The sequence below is a fragment of the Halichoeres trimaculatus genome, unplaced genomic scaffold (assembly GCF_033239565.1).
Source record: "Halichoeres trimaculatus isolate MK-OKI-2021-1 unplaced genomic scaffold, fHalTri1.1 fHalTri1_scaffold_17, whole genome shotgun sequence".
Classification (NCBI taxonomy): Eukaryota; Metazoa; Chordata; class Actinopteri; order Labriformes; family Labridae; genus Halichoeres; species Halichoeres trimaculatus.
In genome coordinates this window covers 29,025,525-29,045,780 of record NW_027437195.1, presented here as the reverse complement: position 1 = coordinate 29,045,780, position 20,256 = coordinate 29,025,525, and the positions used below count along the sequence as shown (strand labels likewise).

Sequence of the window (20,256 nt, the reverse complement as noted above, 5' to 3'; positions counted from 1 at the left end):
TTTTATTTCTAAACCATGATCTTGTAATTACATGCTCTGCTTGAAAAGTATGTTCTCATATGTTTTGTACAACATTCGGCGCTCGGATGAAATCTGCAAAACTTCAACAAATGAACACGTCATCCATCACGTCTCCTGGCAGAAAAAGGGGAGCACAAAGCTGTGGAGCAGCTTTTATTATGCGGCACAACTCGCCCCTGACAGCAGAGGTCTCTGCGGCGTCTCATCTGTCCTGGAGTCACGCACAGCTGCTCCTGAATCGCCTCCTCTGTCTGTGCAGACCCTTCATTAGGGAGCGAAGCCGAGCGCTGGAATGGCTCTGCAAACAAAACCCAGCGACACATCAGGCGTCGTCTGTGCTCCGTGGTCTCCCGTCTTTGTTCTTCCTGGGCGGATTAAAAGTGTGCGACGTGTTCCCGTCTTGGAGGAGAAATTTAAATTAACGTGGTACACAGGTGGCGGGGAGGGTGGTGGTGAGCGATGAGGTGTTAATGACCCAAGCAGGTGGTAAAAACAGCTCTAATGAAACAAAAAGCCCCGTCTAAAGTGGCCTATGTACAATCAAAAACAAACAAGCACAACGACGGAGGATGAGGTGGTTTCTCTTCATCTTTGGTCACTCACCAAAGATCTTTAAATAATGCGTGGAGCTGGCTTTGTCCACAATCCCATGATGGGTTTTTAAATAAGATGTCGTGTCGTGATCACATAATTAGTCTTTGCATCTTCCTCTAATGTGTCTAATTATACTTTTAATAATATTACATAATAAATAGTGTTGGTCCGTAGAAGTGTCTGAGGGTTTGGGGGCTCTGGGCAGTACTGTGGCGGGTTTTAGTCCTCTGAGGTCACGTCGATGTCCTCCGAGCTGGCCTGCTTGGTGGCGAGTCGCCATCTGTTGATATGATGGTTGCCCTTCTTCTTCTGCTGGCTCTCTGGTCCCTCCTCCTCCAGCTTCTGACGCTTGTACTTGGTCCGCCTGTTCTGGAACCACACCTTCACCTGGATGGAGGAAAAAACAGGTACATGATGATGAATGTAGTCTCATGGGTTTAAGTCCATGTCCACACATAGCTGGGTATTTTCAAAAACGAATACCCCCCTCTTGTTTCAAACCCATATTTATCTCCGCCAAGGAGGTTATGTTTTGGGGGACTCAAAAAGTAACAAACAGATCTCGATGAAATTATCAGGAAATGTTCAAAATGAGATAAGGAAGACTTGATTTAATTTTGGAGGTGATCTGGATCACCGTCTGGATCCAGGACTTTTTTAAAGGATTCTTTATCATTGTGAGATAGGGCTGTTTTCACCATATGTGTATATAACTCCACCATAAATGGTCGGATTGCTTTGAAAAACAATACAAGACAAGGTCACCATAATTTCTGACTGATGTAAAAGTACGATTCAGATCCTGGCAATAATAATGTATATTTTTAACACTGTCAGGAAACAAATCATCGTACCAACCTGTAACTAGGGTTGCACGATATACCGATACTTGGAAAGTATCGATACCCCCTGTTTTCAAAAAGTAAACAATACCACGTGTTTTAAGTATCGATACTCCAAGTCAATTTTTCGTCTGAATCAGAGACATTTTGATTCAGGCACCCTGTGAGTCTGCAGCCACCGAGCTGGGTCCTCACTCCTCTCTGAGGAGTGGGCGGAGACTTGCTCTCTTTCCAAAGTGTGTGTGTTGTTGTCAAGTTAGACAGTGAGCCTGTATTAGCTTCACGTGTCGATGCTTGGCCGATTTCAGTCCGACAAAGTTGTTAACGTGCATCTTAATTATCCGATCTCGCGCTGACAAACTCACAGTTTGATTTCTTAAGCTGCATGTAAAAGTACAGACAGAGTTACAGACATGGGTTCAAGTTACAGCGCTCCTGTGAACCGCCGCAGCTTATCCAAAAAGCCGGTGCACGGAGCGAAATTTGTCATTACTCTGCTCACGAAGCCGACGGTCGGGGCGGCTTCGTGAGCTAATACACGTATCTAAGGCCGTCTGTAAAGCTTACTACCGACACACACGAAGGAAACACTACGAACACGATGAAGCACCTCACTGTTCAGCATCCTCACCTCCTTAAAGAGCAAGAGTGACAGATTCAAACGACGTGTCCAAACACAAAAGTCAAACGAGTGTCAATTACTTTGTGACAAGAAAACTAGTTGAGTACGCTTTGTACGACGATTAGTCAGCATCATAAACAGATGAGCTGCATGGAGCAGGCTCAGCCCTGAATCAGAGCTGTGGTGTTGACTCACTTTAAATCAGTGACAAGTAGTTTTCTAAATTTAACAATGATAAAAGCCTATAGGAGACACTAAAGTGTTGAATCTGTGAAAAAGCTTAAATAACACGGGTACACTTTTTTTTTTAGAGTATTCGTGTTAAAAGGGTACTTTTCAGTGTATCCATACACAGTGTTTGTTGATCAACACACAGTGTGAACTAAACTACAGTGTGCTGAGCATGAAAACATTAGATGGCTGTTAAAGTCTGGCAGGGTTATTTTACCAGCTCATTTCTGTACAACAATTACTGTTTTCTGTTTAGTTAAATTATTCTTGAGAATAATAAATGAGTTCAGGTCACTCCAGGAATTGATTCTGCATGTAATCTATAAAACTTTGTGTGTTTGTTTTCTGAAATATTAGCACAATTTATAAATCTCCCTTAGCCCCACAGACACGCAAACAGATGTCAAAAAACTCGCTTGAGGCAGCAATCTCTTCAAGCTGTTTATTTTATTCATTTTCTTATATTTTAAGTTTGCCATGGTATCGTTTAAGTATCGATATCGAAATTTTTTAGGCAAGTATCGTATCGAATCATAATTTTGGTATCGTGACAACACTACCTGTAACTAACACCAAATTGTAGCAGACCGTCTGTTGAAAGGGAGTATAACATCAAAGTAGGACTAAAGTGTTGCACCACAATCACTTTCTGAGTGCTTTTCTAGTTGGCAGTGTTTTCCAGACGCAAAACTCGTGCCAGCCAATCAGAATGAGCCTCTGTCATTCAGTTGTGACGTTTGAGAACCAAAAACTCTGTTTACCAGCATCCACACTTTGGCCAAAGTTTTCAGAAAAAATCGCTTTCAGTGACATAAAGCTGTGATTTTGTGTGGATGACAGGTTTGGACGTATAAAATATATGAGGTTTTCCAAATACCGGGCTACGTGTGGAGAGGAAATAGCCTAAAGCTCAACAAAGACTTCTCTCAAGGTGGACGAGTAGACCTGTCAGACACCAACACAACTTGGATAATTTTAAATTTCATCAATCAAAAAGCCAGATTTCCTCACATTCAGGGTGATAAATACTTATGTCAAGGCTTTTCTCTCAACAATATCTAATAGAAAACATTTTAATACAAAGAAATCCAAGAAATATTTGCACAAAAAGCTCAAAAAATGAAATAATTGAAGCTAAATTGATTAGTTTATGATCACATTAGCTATAGCTGTTGGCTTGTTCTGGGTGTCTACACATCTTTGAAAATACTTAAAAAGCCTTAAATTCATGTATCTAAAATTAAGGCCTTAAAATGTATTAAATTCATTAAAAATGTTATATGTTGGTCTTGAAATCACTCCATTACATTAATATCCATCTAATCTGACTGAAATTGAGCAGTTTCGCCAAGAAGAATGGGCAAAAATTTCAATATCTGAAGTAGCTATAACTACTTTTGCACACCAAACTTTTCAGTTTTTATTTGTGAAAAAAAAATTAAAAATAAAAATCATTTATAGTTTTAATTTTTAAATCACAATTGTGTGCCACTTTGTGTTGATCTTTCAAACAAAATTCCATAAAAACCTGTTTGTTTCCCATAATGTGACAAAATTGGGAAAAGTCCAAAGGGGTATAAATATTTTGCAAGCCACTGTATACATAGTGTCCTTGGCCTTAAATTTTACTCAAGATAAAAAGTCTTAAAAAGTCTTAAATTTGACTTGCTGGAACCTGCAGATACTGTGTTTGTCATACACTTAAAGTCAAGATACAAATTAAAAATGACTTTTAATTGTCATGCAATTTTCCCTTGAGATTTTACACGGAATATCACATAAGCACAAGAGCTATGAACTATTTTTATAAAAATAAAACCACAAATCTGTAGGTATACAAGGCCAGACTGTGGTTTTAACTTGCAATGGGAGTGTTAGCTTCCCACTCCTGACTCGAGCCAGGTTTGGTCACACAAAGTCTGTTTTCACTGACACAAACACCAGGGTGGATTTGGCTCCAGATTTTTTTTAAATAATCAAAATGTTGGCAAGAAATTTTCCAAACTGTGAAAGTAGGCTTCCACAATTTCCTCCATCCTCCACCCATAATGCTGCCTCATGCCTCCGCTCGCTGACATCCACTTTCTGCATCCCCGTCATGACAATAAGCATAACTAAAATAGTGCTCACAAGCAAACGTCTTATTGACTGACACCTGAACCTAATCGTGTAAGCAGCTTTATCCACACTGCTGACTCAGACAGCCTCTCTTAATACTGCCCATTAGGCCTAATAGAGATATTGTGGACTCATTAAACACTGCTATAAATATTTACACCGTTTTATCCCCTGGCATGGACGAGTGAAATGTCTGGGAACCAAACAGGCCTGCTTATATTTATGAAGCATCATGACCTTGTGTGTGATATTGCTCCTAGAAACCAGTTATAGCTTAAAAATTAAACAATGGTCAAGATAGTAGGCCTTATGGTGTAAAACTTTCAATCACACATTTCCTTTTTCAACATTTAAACAGTTAAATAAAACTAGCCATAAGTCTGGTTCTGTTTACATACTATTAATTTGTTTATTACATAAAATCAAATAAAATTAACTTAATAAAGTTTGATCCTTTTGTTGTTTAAAATATCAGGTGAATTCAGGTATACTGGGACAGTTTTTGTAATTCCACTATGTGATCTTATTTACGACATGAACTAAAAAAAAAACACAACCTAGCATATGTTACATTTCTGAACTCCTTAAGGTGTTGTTTATACGAAGACATTAATAATACTGTTTTATAATTTCCAAAATGTATGGGTTCATTTTTTAATGAGTTTGACTCAGAAATATTATTCTGTGGAGTGTTTGGTAATTTGGGACAGCAGGTTTGATATATTGACACACATGTCATGACTATGTTGTCTTAAATCCTATATTATTGCCAAAAAAAATCTGGTTTATGAAGCTTTATTGTTTGCAATAAATAACTGAATTAATACAATTTAAAAATGTAAGGTCTTGATATGACAAAATTGAGAAATAAGCTTATATTTAAAGTTACTTCATAGATCATTAGAAATCTTAACCATGTGTTCGTTAAAGCTAATTTCTGTCTGTACCTCTTTAGTTAATCTGATTAAAAGCTATATAAACAGTGTATTTAACTTGGGTATATTAGCAATGTAATAGCAAGTAATGTTCTAAACTAACAAACATGGCTACCAAGATAAAACCCTTATTTATAAAACAGAAACACAGATTAAAATATATATTAAGTTTATTTTGATATACCTAAACATAATTAATATGTGATTTTTGTTTACTAAATCATGTTGACACTGGACACACTATCCAAGGTGATGTGACAATTTTTCATGTGGTTTTCATCACCTAATTCCAACGTAAAATCTCTAGATTAACTGCTTGTAATTTTTCATTTAAAGACAGAAAAGCTGGGCTGTTTCTGTTTTCTAATTTACCTGAATTTCCCCTAGCCAAGAAAATGTTCAGTTATATTTGTTTCATACATCTTTCCTCAAATAACTGTATCAGAAACTTAAAACGTGTCAAAATAATGTCATAACAATGCCAATTTTTCAGCCAGATAAATAAATTATGGTGTAACTAAATATTAGGCTAACATTTCTTTCTTCCTCTTCTTTGTTTGCCGCCACAACTACGGTTTGTCAAGGTCGCGCGGGAATCTGCCGGAAACGGTTAGGTTTAAACTTCTCAACAGAAGCTGACAGCCATTTTTTTTTTTTTTAGCTTAAAATAAAGCTCTAAAAAGTCAGACTTCTTCGTGTTTGGTAGATAAACTGAAAATTAAATCAAGAAAATATTCACACCCTGCAGTTTTCCGTGACCCACCTGTGTTTCAGACAGACTCAACCCGTTCGCCAGCTGCTTCCTCTCGGCTCCGACCACGTAGTGGTTCTTCTCGAAGGCTCTCTCCAGGCGGAGGAGCTGCGAGGGGGAGAAGGCCGTCCGGATGCGTTTGGGTTTCCGGGCAAAGGGACCGTGGAGGAGCAGGCTGTCCTGGGACACATCGTTGCCTGACACCGGGTGTGAAGAGAGGGGACACGGGTCAGCAGGGGCTGGTCAAGGTAAAGCTTTTTATCATTCATATCTATTTTAAGCGGAAGTGTGGTCAACCTGTTATAACCGGAAATGAGGAAAAAAAAACAACAACGTATTTTTATTACTTATATTAATCGCCTATTATTTATTTAATATTATTATTATTCGACTATTATTACAGTGGAAACACACAAAAATACAGACGACATAACTACACTTGACAATATCGTTTGTTTTGAAACACTGATTTTAATGTTCGTCACTGATTAGGAAAAATCTACCTTCGAGTTAATTCTTGTCTCTTACTTTTTGTGACATTTTTATTTATATACATTCTTTTTTTTCTTTTTTTTTTAATTGTATTATATGTTCTGCAAAAACACGTATTAAACTGGAATGAACGCTACAAAATACAACCTATCTAGCCCGCGGACTTAGTATTTAATAAAAAATAAAAAATAAAAAAAATAAAAATGACGTTAAATTTCCTTTTTCAAATTAAAATATAATATTATAATATTTATTTGCATTTTTTCTGTAAAGAACTGCATAAGAATTTATATTACTATATATTTTTATTATACGTGCTGATAAGATTTATCAGCATTTTTGTGCAGACTTGGAGCAAATGTGAAAAAAATGTTAGAAAACAACCTTGTTCTTATTTTTGTTTTTCTTTTTCTTCCTTTAAATGAAAACTGAATAAGAATGAATAGCTGACAGCTTCATTAGCAACCAGCCTGACACCCCCTGTGTATTCGACGGGGAGGTGTTAAAATTAGAATATTCTTAGAAGATTAAATATTATTTTTACTGTAAAAAAACACACAAAAACAAAAAAAAAGGATTAGTAATATATTTTATTGCAAATTATATTTCATGGTAAATTATTTAGATGCTCTTGTTTGTTTTTTAGCCTCTTAAATAATGTTTTAGTGTAGCATAAGGCTGTAAATAAAAATGATTAAATGTAGCATCGAGTAATTATGACAGTTATGAAGCTCTTATTTTATAAAAATATGTCACATTCGTTGCCTTTAAAGCTGAATACAGTCGTATTTTATCTGCAGTAAACGTGGTGTGACTTGGTGTTGAGATCTGTGTGAAATAAATCACTGCAGGCTGCTCACATCCTCTGCAGGATTTTCCTTTCTGCTCTCATTCTGCTGAATTTATCCTCTCGGATTTTATCACTTCCGTCCCCGCAGCTGCTGTTTGTGTCTGATTTTTAGAGTCAAATGAAAAAAGGCTGTGCAGCCTGAGGGCGAGGTTTTTTTTCTGTGTGGAAACCTCGGAGCTTATCTCCTCCTGGCTGGGGCCGTGTGAGAGGAGCTGCAGGGCGAATGAGAGTGGAAATATGAGAGCAGCAGGACAGCCTGCTTAACACTCTGTGGCTGTGTCTTTTATTCTATCTAAGGCAGTTATTTAATGTTCAGATTAATATTTTCCATTCTGGTTATTTTATCGTGTCAGGCGTCATTTCTCCAACACTCAGGTCTCAACAAATTTCTGCACCTTAATTCGTTTTGATAAACATGTTGATTTTATATTCTTAATTTTTCAGCTTATTTTTGAAGTTTTAAAAGTCGATGTGATTTTTTCCAAAAGCGTGACTATCACTGGTTTTGGTTTTGGATCTCCCCCCTTACCTTGAAACCTGTGTCCGAAAAACCTGTTCCGTAGCACCCAGGGGTAGAAGTTGAGCGGGTCTCGATGTTGCGTCCCGAAGAAGTGCGGATGCTGTAGGTGTGATCCTCCGAGCTGGTGTGGGGCCACGGTGAGGGAGGGGTGGCTGACAGTCTCTGGGAACACCAGGTCCGGGGTCTGGTACAGAGGCCTGGCCTGCGGAGCCTGGTAGCTGTTCATTAAAGCATCTGTCGTCGGGTTGGAGTAGCTCAGAGCGGTGGGGCGGATGGGATCCTCGGGAGCTAGAGGGTTTTCTTTGGCGACCAGGGACTCTATCGTGAAGCAGCGCTTTCCTGCGGACGAAAACATCATCTTTGGAGAGAAGAAACCCCAAAACCAGAAGAACCAGATGAAACTTTCCCTTCTCCTTCCCCTCAGAGGAGCGTCATGACCACAGAAGGAGTTTTCACTGCGGGGTGTAAACTCAACAGTGCTGCAAATTGCTCTGATTCATGAAGTCCGTGCGCACTCGGAGGGTTTCTGTGCACAAGTGCGCACAAACTAAAAGCGCCTCCAACCTTCAGTGCGCGCGGCGCTGCGCGAGGAAGGAGCTGATTGGACCAGGCCACCTGCCAATAGGTCTCCTCAAGTACCTGCTCCATAGATCACAGCTTAGTTACAGAGGCATGCTGGGAAAACATGTGTGCCCCAATTAACGGCTCATTGTGTGCGCGTCGCAGACCTGATATCTGGATTTTCTGTGGTAGAAACAATCCGCCGGAGGGGAGAGAAACTTGCTCCAGTGGAGGTTCAGCCAAGCAGAAAGTATTTAGGAGTGGCTGTGTGTTAATCTCAGACGTTTTAATGTCGAGAAATTCAGAGCTGATCCCGTCACAGTGCTCAAATTTAGCGTTTTTATGACGCTTTGTTGGTTTTATGAGCATCAGACTTCACTTCAACTGTTGTGCGCATGCGTTTAAGCGCATACTTATATTTTACTTTTTTCATTTCCTTCCATCTGTAAACAATAATTTCTCCTTATTACCTTTAGAAACTTTTTTATTATTTTACCTCTCATGTGTGATTTAATTTAGCATTTTCCCATAAAAAAGGTCAAACATTTAATTTATGTTGAAAAAAGCTTTTGTGAAATGAAATGTGTCCTTTTATTTGGAAAACCTGAACAAAAAAAAATTCTTTCCTTTAGATTTTAAAAATGCAGAAATATGGAAACTAAAGTAGAAAGGAAATACTCCAAATGTTTGTCTCTAAAGCAAAATCCTGCACCTGTAGCTGTGTTTGGATCTCTCCTCCATGGCGCTCTAACCCGGTTAATAATTAGCTTCTTAATGCGCTCGTTTATGAGGAGGCTGCATTAGAAAATCATTAGCGATGGAAATGATGAGGTAAAACAAGTTGTTGATTAGGTGTTTAGAGCTAAAGGCTCCTAAAGACGGCGGCAGGAGGTTCTCTGAAGAAATCCATCTCGATTTAATATTTGAAAACACTGCAAAGTCTTCTAAAAACTTCTTTTACTCATTTGATTTATTAGTTATTGTTGTAAACCCGGACTGATGTGAGTGCAGGATCCAAATCTCCTCCTATAATCGACGTTTTCTGTCAAACACAGCAATGTTTGGTGAAATGTTTAGATAGTAAACATCCCTAACGGCGCACAGGATATGAAATATTATAATGAAGATTAAAACAGATGAATAAAACCAGCTTCATTCCACATTTCAGTGACATGTCCCCCTGCGCGCTCTCGCATCACTCCGTATTGAAAGCGCGTTTTTACGCACGGCGCAGCAGCAGCAGCAGCAGCGGGATCTTGAGATCTGTGGAGTTTAATAATGAAACCCTGCGGGGCCTTTACGCGCTGACCCTGATCGCTGCTGGTTAATAGATGGCCAAATCGCTCTGCATTAACAAAAACAAAGCAGAGCAGTGTACCGTTGTTCCGTACCTGGTGTTTACCTTTCCCCCAAGGCTCCGGAGACCTGACAGACCGAGCAAACTGCGCCTCAGCCTCCACATTTATGGAGAACTTCCCGTTTCAGGAATTCCTGAGATATTAAATCATTCCACCAAAAAGGGAGATAAAACAGATTAATACTGTCTTTATGTTACAGATTAATAACAGAGAAGGAGAACGGGTTCACATGTTACACATTACTAAACCCTAGTTAACAAGAGGAGCAGGAGAAGATGTCAGAGCTCGGTGTGATTTTAGGAGAGCAACAAAGAATCCTGGTGCCAATATTTGACACAGTGAAGAAGATATAAATTAACTCATCCTCCAGTGTTAAATGAGCCAAACTGCTGCTTGTTTTCTCATTAACACAGTTCAGTCACTGTGGGAGAAAATCACAGAGGACCTCCTCAACACACACACACACACACACATCATCTGTGAATAACAGAGGAGCACACACTGTTTTCAGCATACTTTAAAAAACATTCTTTATATATGAGGGAACAGTTGTTTAAGCTGCAGAAAATAAAATGTAGAAAAAGCACACAGGAGTTTCACAAACTACTTTTTGTGTCTAAGATTTCATCAAATAGATCTTCAGCTTTTCAGTTTTATTTTTTATACTGTATGACAATCACATCAGTCTTCTTAAATCAAACTATGACTTTAAAACAGGACTTACACCTCTTTAAAAATCAGTTATGCAGCATCGAAATATTAGCCCTTCAAAATAAATTTTAAAATAATTTACTGTCAGATTGTGAATCCACAGTGAGTGATTTTGTTGCAGATGGAAACAGGAATGTAAAGACGCATGGATTTATCAACACCTGTGCTGCCCTCTAGTGGCCACTCTCATGTTTCTTACATCAGGATTAAAACATGCATCAACTGCTCTCTGCTGTTTTACAAAATTATCATCTGCTCAAATCTTGTCAGTCAAAAGAAGAAGAGGCCAAGTGCATAAATGCAAATTATTCACACAAGTTTAAAAAATGATGAAATTTATTAAAATGAAACCAAATCAGTTCAAACCAATAAAAATAAAATACCTGACTGAAACCAAACCATGGATATATCCTGAAACATTAACAGAATAGCATTACAGACACGAGCTCATAAAGCATATTTTTTTAAAAAGTAAAATTGCTGCTCTTCGGGAAAAAATGTGTGGATAAAATAGTAATATCTTTTAGTAAGAGTGAAACAGAGCTGTGAATGAAACTGTAAAACCAGAGGTGGATGTAAAGACCAATGCTGCCATCTAGTGGCCGAGTTGAGGAACAACATGTTTAACAGATTTCATGCAGCCTTTGACCTTTGAGTGTGAGATCTCACACCTCAAGTTTTTTTTTTCAGACCACTAGAGTTTTTATCTGAGGTATTAACACAGACTTAAAACATTAACAAGAGCTAATATATTGATCATGACCCTCAGTTTCTAAGGTGGAACTTTATATCAGCCTGTGTTAAGTTTCTTTAAGTGTTTTTATTCTTCTTAGCACACAAACAAGAAATGCCTTCTTCTTCTTTTTTTTTTTTTTTCCAAATATAAGATTTTGTTTAGAAAGTTACAGACATGGGGGAATGATGGCCCAGTCTAGGTTGCGCCCCATGAGGTTGGCCCTTAAGCAGGTGGCCCAGGTTTGAATCCAGCCTGTGGCCTGTTTCCTGTAGGTCATTCTCCACTATCACCGAGTTTCCTACTCTATCCACTGTGCTATCCTCTCCAATTAAAGGAGATACGTGTGAACTTTTCAAAAAATAAAAATAATAATAATAATAAAAATTTCATTTAAAAAAAATTAGATTTAAATTTAAAACTTTGCAAAACTAAAAAAAAAAATCTAAATTTAAAAAAATTGCAAAAATTTCAATAAAAACTGTAAATATTTCACGATTTTGTAAAAATGTATTATTTGGAAAAATTATTAAAAATTTGCAAATTGTACTAAAATTTTTAAATAAAAAAATTACAAAAATCCTTTTTTTTTAAATATTAAAAATTTGCAAATGGTTCAAAATTTTTGACACTGAAATTCAAAAATCTTGAAGATCTTTAAGAATATTTTGCAAAAATTAAAATAAATTGAAAAATTCAAGATTTTGTAAAAATCTATTTTTTTATTTAAAAAATTTGCAACTACTTTAAAATTTTTGGAAATTGAAAAATTTACAAAAATATCGAAGAACTTTAAAAATATTTTAGAAATGCAAAATGCAAAAAAAAAAGAAAAAAAAGAAAGAAATTTAACAAATTTGCAAAACAAAAAATGGCATTCGAAAAAAATCTGAATTTTGGAAAAATTACTTGAATGTGATAACATAACTGATTTCCCAATTCAAGTTTCTTTGTTGAATGCTAATGTCTCGCCACGTATCCAGCTTGTGTATTAAGTCATTGTCAGTTAAATGAATCCATCCACACAGAATTTAAATCTGTATTTTCTTCCTGATTAGTCTTTTTGTAGATGTAGTTATCTTCCCAGGGCTGTAAAACTTGAGGTTAGCCACAGGTGCATGGAAAGTTGGTGGGCTGTTGATGTTGTAGGAGGTGAAGTAGAGCGGTGGCAGGCTTTATTGACAGAAAAATAAAAATTCTACATGGAGCCACTGCAAAAGAGTCAAAAAGCCACAGGTTGAAGACTCTTGGTCTGGCAGACCCAGTTCTGGTCTGGTGTTGTTGATTGGAGCCTCAGATCCAGTCAGACCAGCTGCAGCTCTCCCCCCTCCCAGTCTCCTTCATTAATAAACTAATTGGCCATTTTGTTTCGCATTAGCGTTGTGTGTTCAGCTAATCTGTCCCACTTAAATACTTGGAAAATTTCACCCCATTATAACGAGATGGGAAAAGTAGCACGTCGCTGCGTTTGTGCCACCAGCGTGAGAAGTGCTGTCGTTTAGCCACCTGTACGCAGACCCCGCTCCTCTGCCGGATCCCCCCACTGCATAAACAAACACGGCGTGGAGAGACGTGATCATGTCACGCTGCTTCACTCGATTTATTCACTGAATTTACTCATTTTACATGTGTAAAGATGTATTACCAAATCACCTGTGGTTTTACGCGTAAGTTTGGAGTTGATCCATGACACAAAATAATGAAAAATAACAATCAAAAACATTCTTTTATGAAAGTTTATGAGTGTAAAGTGGGATAAATGCTCCTGCAGGAACAAAGATACACAGTAACTGTCCTGATTTTCGCATCTGATCCAAACAGTCCAACAGATGCCCAGTTTTTCATCCCGTGCGTAAAACGCGCAGTAAATGAGGTGTTGTTAGTGAAGGGGCGGGCACCTGCCGCCCACCAGGAGCGTCCTTTCTTCTCCAACCGGCCTCTCGGTGTTTCTGTGTGGCTTAACAGGAACTGCAGTTTCCTGAGGGAGACCCGGGCTCTGTCTCCTCCTCGGAGAGCTCTCCTCTGCGCAGCCCGTGTCAGAAGCCATTGTGCGTCTGAAATGCGCTCCTTTCACCGCGGGACAAAGGGCAGCTCCCACTTCAAACGCTTGTAATGAAAGCTAATAACTATTAGATGGAGTGGAGGGGCCCTCCGCTCTGCAAATAAAATGCAAAGAAGCATTTTTTTTTTTTTTTTACAGTCGCTGCCCTAAAACGCGCGCTGGTTAAATGAAGTGCACTTGTGTCAGAGAGGAGCTGGAGGTTATTACCATCCATGAGAACTTTCACACCTCAGGGCTGGGCTACAGCTGGGCGGAGTCACGTGACTCCAGTTTATATCCAAAGTGGAGAAAAAAAGGTCTTAAACAGCAGCAGGGGCGGAGCTAGAGTCTGCAGAGGTGGGTGGCCAAACCGGGCTCAGACTTTACAGGAAAATAAAGTTTTTCTCCTTCAGATTAAATCATCTCAGGTTTAATCTTTAAAGCTTGGTTTGTACCTCTGGGTTGCCGTAGCTGTGCCATAACTCAAATACAAGTCATAATTCTAGTGCAGCTAAAAAAAATTTAGCTGTAGATCACATCACTCTCTTATATAAGTCACATAACGAAGATGGGAGCAATTTTTTAAACGAGGACATGTCAATGATTGTGTCTCCAAATAGTCAATGCAGGCCAACCAACTCCAGGATACACATCACAATGATGAGTTAGAGCCTGTATAAAATGTAAAAAAGAAAAAAAAAAAAAAAGAAAGAAAGAAAAAGAAAAAGAAAAAAAAAGTATAATTTCATCAAAATTTGAAATTTGCAAATATTTTTTAAGGTTGAAATTTAAAACTTTGCAAAATTAAAAAATATCTAATTTGGAAAATTTGCAAAAACAAAAAAAATCTTTTTTAAAATTTCATGATTTTGTTAAAATGTATTCATTTTTTTAGATATTAAAAATTTGCAAATAGGTCAACATTTTTTAAATTAAAAAAATTACAAAAATCTTGAAGATCTTTAATAATATTTTGCAAAAACAAAAAAATCGGAAAATTTCATGATTTTGTAAAAAATATTTTTTTAATATTAAAACTCTGCACATAGGTCAAAAATTTTTCAATTAAAAAATGTACAAAAATCTCGAAGATCTTTCAAAATATTTTGCAAAATAAAAAACACGGAAAATTCAAATGATTTTGTAAAAATGTATTTTTTTTTTCAAATATCAAAAATTTGCCAATAGTTCAAAATGTTTGAAATTGAAAAATTTACACAAATCTTGAAGATCTCTAAAAATATTTTAAAAATGCCAAATAAAAAGAAAATAAAAATTGCAAAACAAAATAATGGAATTTCGAAGAAAAAAAAACCCATCTCCATAGTCAATCAGGGGCAAGAAAGTTGCAGTACCTGAAAAACAGGATTTTCTTATTTCAGAAGTACAAACATAGACACAGCCTCTGCTTCTTAACAAGCTGCTAAATGTGAAGCTTAAAAAACAGAGTATCATCACCAAAATTTTTATGAGATGAGACAAGCTCAATCACTTTGCCCCGAGTTGCAATTATTGAAGGCAACTTCGATGGTTTAGGCTTCGAGTCACCGAACATCATGAGTTTTGGTTCTTTACAATTTGAGAAAAGTTTTAAATCCTTAAACATGACTCGCACAGTGTTAAAAGCTTCCTGTATATTACAAAAAGCCTGATGCTGCTTTGGAGCAGAGCAGTAAACATCAGTATCATCTGCATAGAAATGAAAGTTCCCATTAGGAACATTGTGTCAGTATAATTGATGTAAATGGTAAACAATAATGGCCCCAGGACTGAACCCTGAGGTACACCTTTTCTTATTTTTGACTCATTGGCTGCCAGCCTTTTTAGAGCTTTTGAACAATCTTTCTTTTTCTGACTATTTAAACTCTTAAATTATCAAAAGAAAGAGAAGCCGCTTTTCTTTCATAAGGAAAAAAATATATATTTCTAAGTTTTTTTGTCCTCAGAAAAGGGAAAATGTTCTTTGATTAGTTTTTAGCGCTTGTCTCTGGAGCGCTATCTTAGGATCCTCTCCATGATCTCTGCCATCTTTTCTTGCCATCATGATACATACTCTGTTCAAGTGTGAGGGGACTGCCTTTCAGTGTTTTGCAATTGTTTTACTGTCATCTCGCATCTTTTTCTCATACTTTATGCTAATCACTCACCCAAAGAGGACACTGCTGCCACCTACAGGAGTCAGTTCGTCAGTACACAAGTTTCCAAGCTTGATATTGATGGAGACCTTTACATTGAGAAATATAAACACTGCATATATTTTATTTTATATCCATAATATAAAAATGTGTTTGCAAAGTAAACAAAAAGTTTCCCAGAGGATGTGGACTCTGACAGAAAAGACCTGATCACCTCAGGTCCCCAGCCTTGATCAGCTGACGACCTCAGGTTTACGCCCAGACATGTTTGGACTGAGCAGATCTTTAATGCAGCTGCTGTAAAGATGGCGCCTCAAGTGGACACCGGCAGAACTGATGAAAGATTAAAAAGAATTAATACAAAGACAAACACTCAACACATACACAACAAAGATAATTCAACAAATAAAATCCAACAGTGACGAAAAACAGGCCAACGTTAAAATAAAATCAGGCATTAGATATTATTTAAAAAATGAACAAGAGAAATTAAAGCAACAAGCATCCTAAAATGTAACGTGGACACCTTGAAGAGACTTTAAATAATGATTACAAATGATAAATGAAGAAACTTTATGTCTGATGAGGTCTCACAAAATCTCATGAATCCAGCTGAAGTGATTAAACAGCTTCATAGATTCAGAGATCTGTTGTTTTCCTTTGTTGTGATGATTTTAAAACAGGAAGTAGGTGAAGCTGCCCCGTTCTTTGAGCTTCACTTTCTTAAATCAACATGACCCTCAGGATTATCTGTCCTCAGCCTGTTTACACGGCAAAAAGTGGAGCCTAAAAACAGATACAAACACTGAATTTGGTAAAATAAGAAAGTAAAAGACAAAGACGAAAATGGATCATTTCTCTTCTCAGCGTGGAGAAAAACACAACCTGAGGACTCAGAGATGAGGCTGTATCAGTCGTCTTTGATAAGCAGCTTCAGTCTGAACAAACGCCCTCAGTGTTCGCATGTCTCCTGCCGTTAAGGTGCCCTGTGCTAATTGGGACGTCAAGCCCACTGACCCCCAGCCCCCCCCTCCCTCTGCGGGTTTTCCCAGGCCTCTGACTGCGTCTTTCTTCCCTCTTTCTTCCCTCAATGGGATTACGCCGAGCTGTGGAGAAAGCTCTGATTCCCGGCTGATCACATCAGAAACGGCTCTCTGGGGTTTTACACAAATTCTGCTCCTTCAGCGGCGCTGCTGCTCTGATCAGACCGAGCTGGGACTCCAGGAGGGCACGGGAGGGGGGGCAGACCGAGACCAGCTCTGATACTGTTCATTAAAGCTCTCTGATGCTGGTGACTCTTCGGCTGTTTGCAGAGTTCAGATAAACGGTCAGATTAACCAGCAAAAGACGGAAGAAAGTGCTTCATCTGTTTTTAATGATTTGAAACCAAACCAGACCTGCTGGAGCTCAACGATCTGACAAACTGTTGCTGTTTTTAAGCTGGTTTGGATTTTGGATCAGCCCGGTGCGCCGAAGTATCTGTAGGCTAACGTGACAACAAGCTAACTTTGTCAGTTTGTACCGTAGTTTACTAGCCGGCTATATTTCTCTCTACCCACAGCCCGGTGCTCTGAGACGTGTCTGTAACATGTAACGTTAGTGAATCCTGGTTCTGTCCTACCAGAGCTCATCTACCAACTCCAACCTCACCAAGCAGAGCTAACGTAACCTGGCTCTTCATTTTATTGATAGACAATCAAGTTTGAACAGACCACTGCAGAATAACTGCTGACTGTGGGTTGGAGACAACATTAGCACAAACACATTAACCCGTCTTTTAGCCTTTGGCTCGTGCTCTATCCCTCTCCTGTTGACTATTATTGACACAAGGAATTGGAAGAAAAGCCCATGTTTTAGCCTTTGGCCCCTTTTTTAGCCTTTAGCTTGTTGCTTGAGTTTTAGCCTTCACTTTGTGTTTTAGCCTTAAGCTTGCTTTTAGCCTTAAGCCAGTAATTTAGCATGTGTTTTAGCCCTTAGGTCATGTTTTAGCCTTTAGCTTGTTGCTTAGCATTTAGCCCATGTTTTAGCCTTGAACCACGTTTTTGCCTTTAGCACATGTTTAAGCCTTTAACTTGTGTTTTAGCCTTTAAGCTTGTTGTTTAGCTTTAAGCTAGTTGTTTAGCCTCTAGCTCCTGTTTTAGCCTTCAAACTGTGTTTTAGCATTTTGCTTGTTTTTAGCCTTAAGTCAGTAATTTAGCATGTGTTTTAGCCCTTAGCTCATGTTTCAGCCTTTAGCCAGTGCTTTAGCCTTTAGCTTGCTATTTAGCTTTTAGCTCATATTTTAGCCTTTAGCTTGTTGTTTAGCTTTTATCTCCTGTTTTAGCATTCAACCTGTGTTTTAGCCTTTAGCTTGTGCTCTATCTCTCTCCTGTTTCTCTTTCCTCTGCTCTTCTGTCCTTTTTCTGTCTGACAGTTAGGCTCCAGTGTCCACCATCACTACAAAATTAATCACAGAAATCATTTTCAGCAGAGAAAAACACAGATCCCTCTTCTCTCTCCTAAACTTCATCAGCCAGCATGGTGTTGTCATGGAGACTTGGACGTGATGTAAAGTATTGGATTGCATTTTTATTTTCATGATTCTGGAAAAACAAATGTTTTTGAAGATGCTGTAAGGACTTTCTGCAAAAGCTTGTGGTTTTCCGGGATAAAGACTCAGTTTCCCATGAGCACTTGCACTCACTGTTGCAAAGACTCTTGGAAATCAGATCTCCTTTGAACACCAGTTTTCTGTGTTTAAGTCAACTTTTCCCAGGATGCAGCGTTTGAAACGGGACAACAAGCTAACTTTGTGAACTTCATTTGTGTCTGAAACTTCTCGGAGAAGCTCCAGAATGTTCCATCGTGTTCTTTACCACATTAAGCAGAGCTAGTCTCTGCCTAAACAGAGGATCCAGTCCGAGGACAGCAGTTTCAGGTTGACCCCCTAATTAGCCGCTCTGATGGACTCATTTGCTACATCCCAATCCTCTCTGCACGCCGCCCCCTCTCCTGTTTTATCCTCATGTCTGCCAGGCAGGACTCAGCAGACGGCCTGAGACCCGTCCCACCTGGGAGGACAGACGCAGAGTCTGAATGGAGCAGAGACAGGACACCTGCCGGCGGTGGGTGGGCCCGTGTGAGCCCGGTCCTTTGAGAAGCAGTGAGAACAGGCGTACTGACCGTTTAAACAGATTACAGAGTGAGACCCAGATCTCCAGACCCCGAGACAGACTGACCCCTACCACCCCGGGGGACAGATATCCCAGCTAAGCTCTGAGCTGGTTATTTATTTGTTTAGCTTAAATCAGAGGGGAACCCCAGCTGGTCCGAGGAGTCAGGAGGAAGTGCCTCCATCGTTTTCAGACGGCGCTCAGAGAGAGATCAGAGGATTTATCTCACAGCTCATATGCAGACTGATATTAGGGTCTGAACCAGGCCGCTGAGCAGGATCTCATCATGACACTAACATGAGCTAAAACATGAAGATGTAGCAGCTGTTTAACTCACCTAACGGTTGACTTTGTGAGTCCCTGATGCTGCAGTTGACGTGTCTGTAGCCAAAGAGTTCCAGTTTGGTCTCATATCTGAGAAACCCTCACGTACTTTTATACGTTTAGTCCTGTCATCCACATTAAACCGCAGCTTTACTTTACTAAAAATGATGTTTCCACGAAAGTCCAACCAAAGTAAAGATTTTAGAAAACTTTGGTTTCATGGTTTAATGTTTACGCTTGAAAAGTCAGTTTCCTCAAATGTCACGGCTGAATGACGGGGTTCATTCTGATTGGCTGGCACGGGTTCAACGTCAGAGAAACACTGTAACATATGGGTTTGGAACAGCTCTAAGTGAGGTCACAACAAAAACTGCTCCCCCTGGTGGCTGGCTGCAGTATAGGTAAAAAAAATCTGTCTCCCCAGTCATTCCAGATGGGCTGTAGCCAAACTTTAAAAAATTAATACTTCTGGTAGAAATGTTTATCATTTATCATTTTTTGTTCAGTTTTATTATTTTAATTTTTTCAATTTACCTTTTTTTTAAAATTATTCAATTTTTTATTGAATGATTTTATATTGACTATTTATTGTCAATTTGTTTATTGTCAATTTGCTGTAAAAACAAAACAATATATATATATATATGTATATATATATATATATATATATATATATATATATATATATATATATATATATATATATATTATTATTATTATTATTATTATTATTATTATTATTCGTTTTTATTTTTTATTTATTTATATATTTTTACTGTGTGATGCTATTATCAAGATGTCTGTTTTTTACCCGATGTGCTGAGTCACCTGTTGGGCTTGTTTTGGGCCTGTTTTCTCAGAGCTGGTCGCTTGTTGCTGTCACAATATCTGGCAACGCTGCCTGGAGTGTGTGCTTGTGGGACGGCAAGCTGTCAACATTAGTTTTATAGTTTTACTTCTTGATGGGAAAGCCTCTTGAGCTGAATCATCTTGTTTACAAGGGTGGTCCCCAACAAGGATAACAACAGATAACCAGACATAACAACAAATAGAAGAAACAGCAAAACAGGAAACTGCATAGAATATGGGAAAATGCAAGCTACAAAGCTGAAAAGAGGAGACACAAAAAAGAAAAAAAGAGACACTGTTTCTGTGTGCAAAGTAGAATAATGCCAGTGTCTAAAATCAAACCAGGATGGTGGAAAAGCTGTGTTAAAAACTCATTAATCTGTGTAACAGCACTTTTCTTAGTGAGGGGAGGTGAT

General features: G+C 38.3%; 1 protein-coding gene across 1 annotated transcript; it reads right to left on the bottom strand.

Annotated features, from left to right (window-relative positions):
• Nucleotides 1–8,497, bottom strand: emx1 (empty spiracles homeobox 1). The gene is made up of 3 exons (XM_074692441.1): nucleotides 7,986–8,497; nucleotides 6,127–6,311; nucleotides 1–1,002 (listed from the first exon to the last, which is right to left on the bottom strand). The coding sequence occupies exons 1-3, from the start codon at nucleotides 8,332–8,334 to the stop codon at nucleotides 835–837; spliced, it is 702 nt and encodes a 233-aa protein (XP_074548542.1). The 5' UTR covers nucleotides 8,335–8,497; the 3' UTR covers nucleotides 1–834.
• Nucleotides 8,498–20,256: the final 11,759 nt, after the last annotated feature.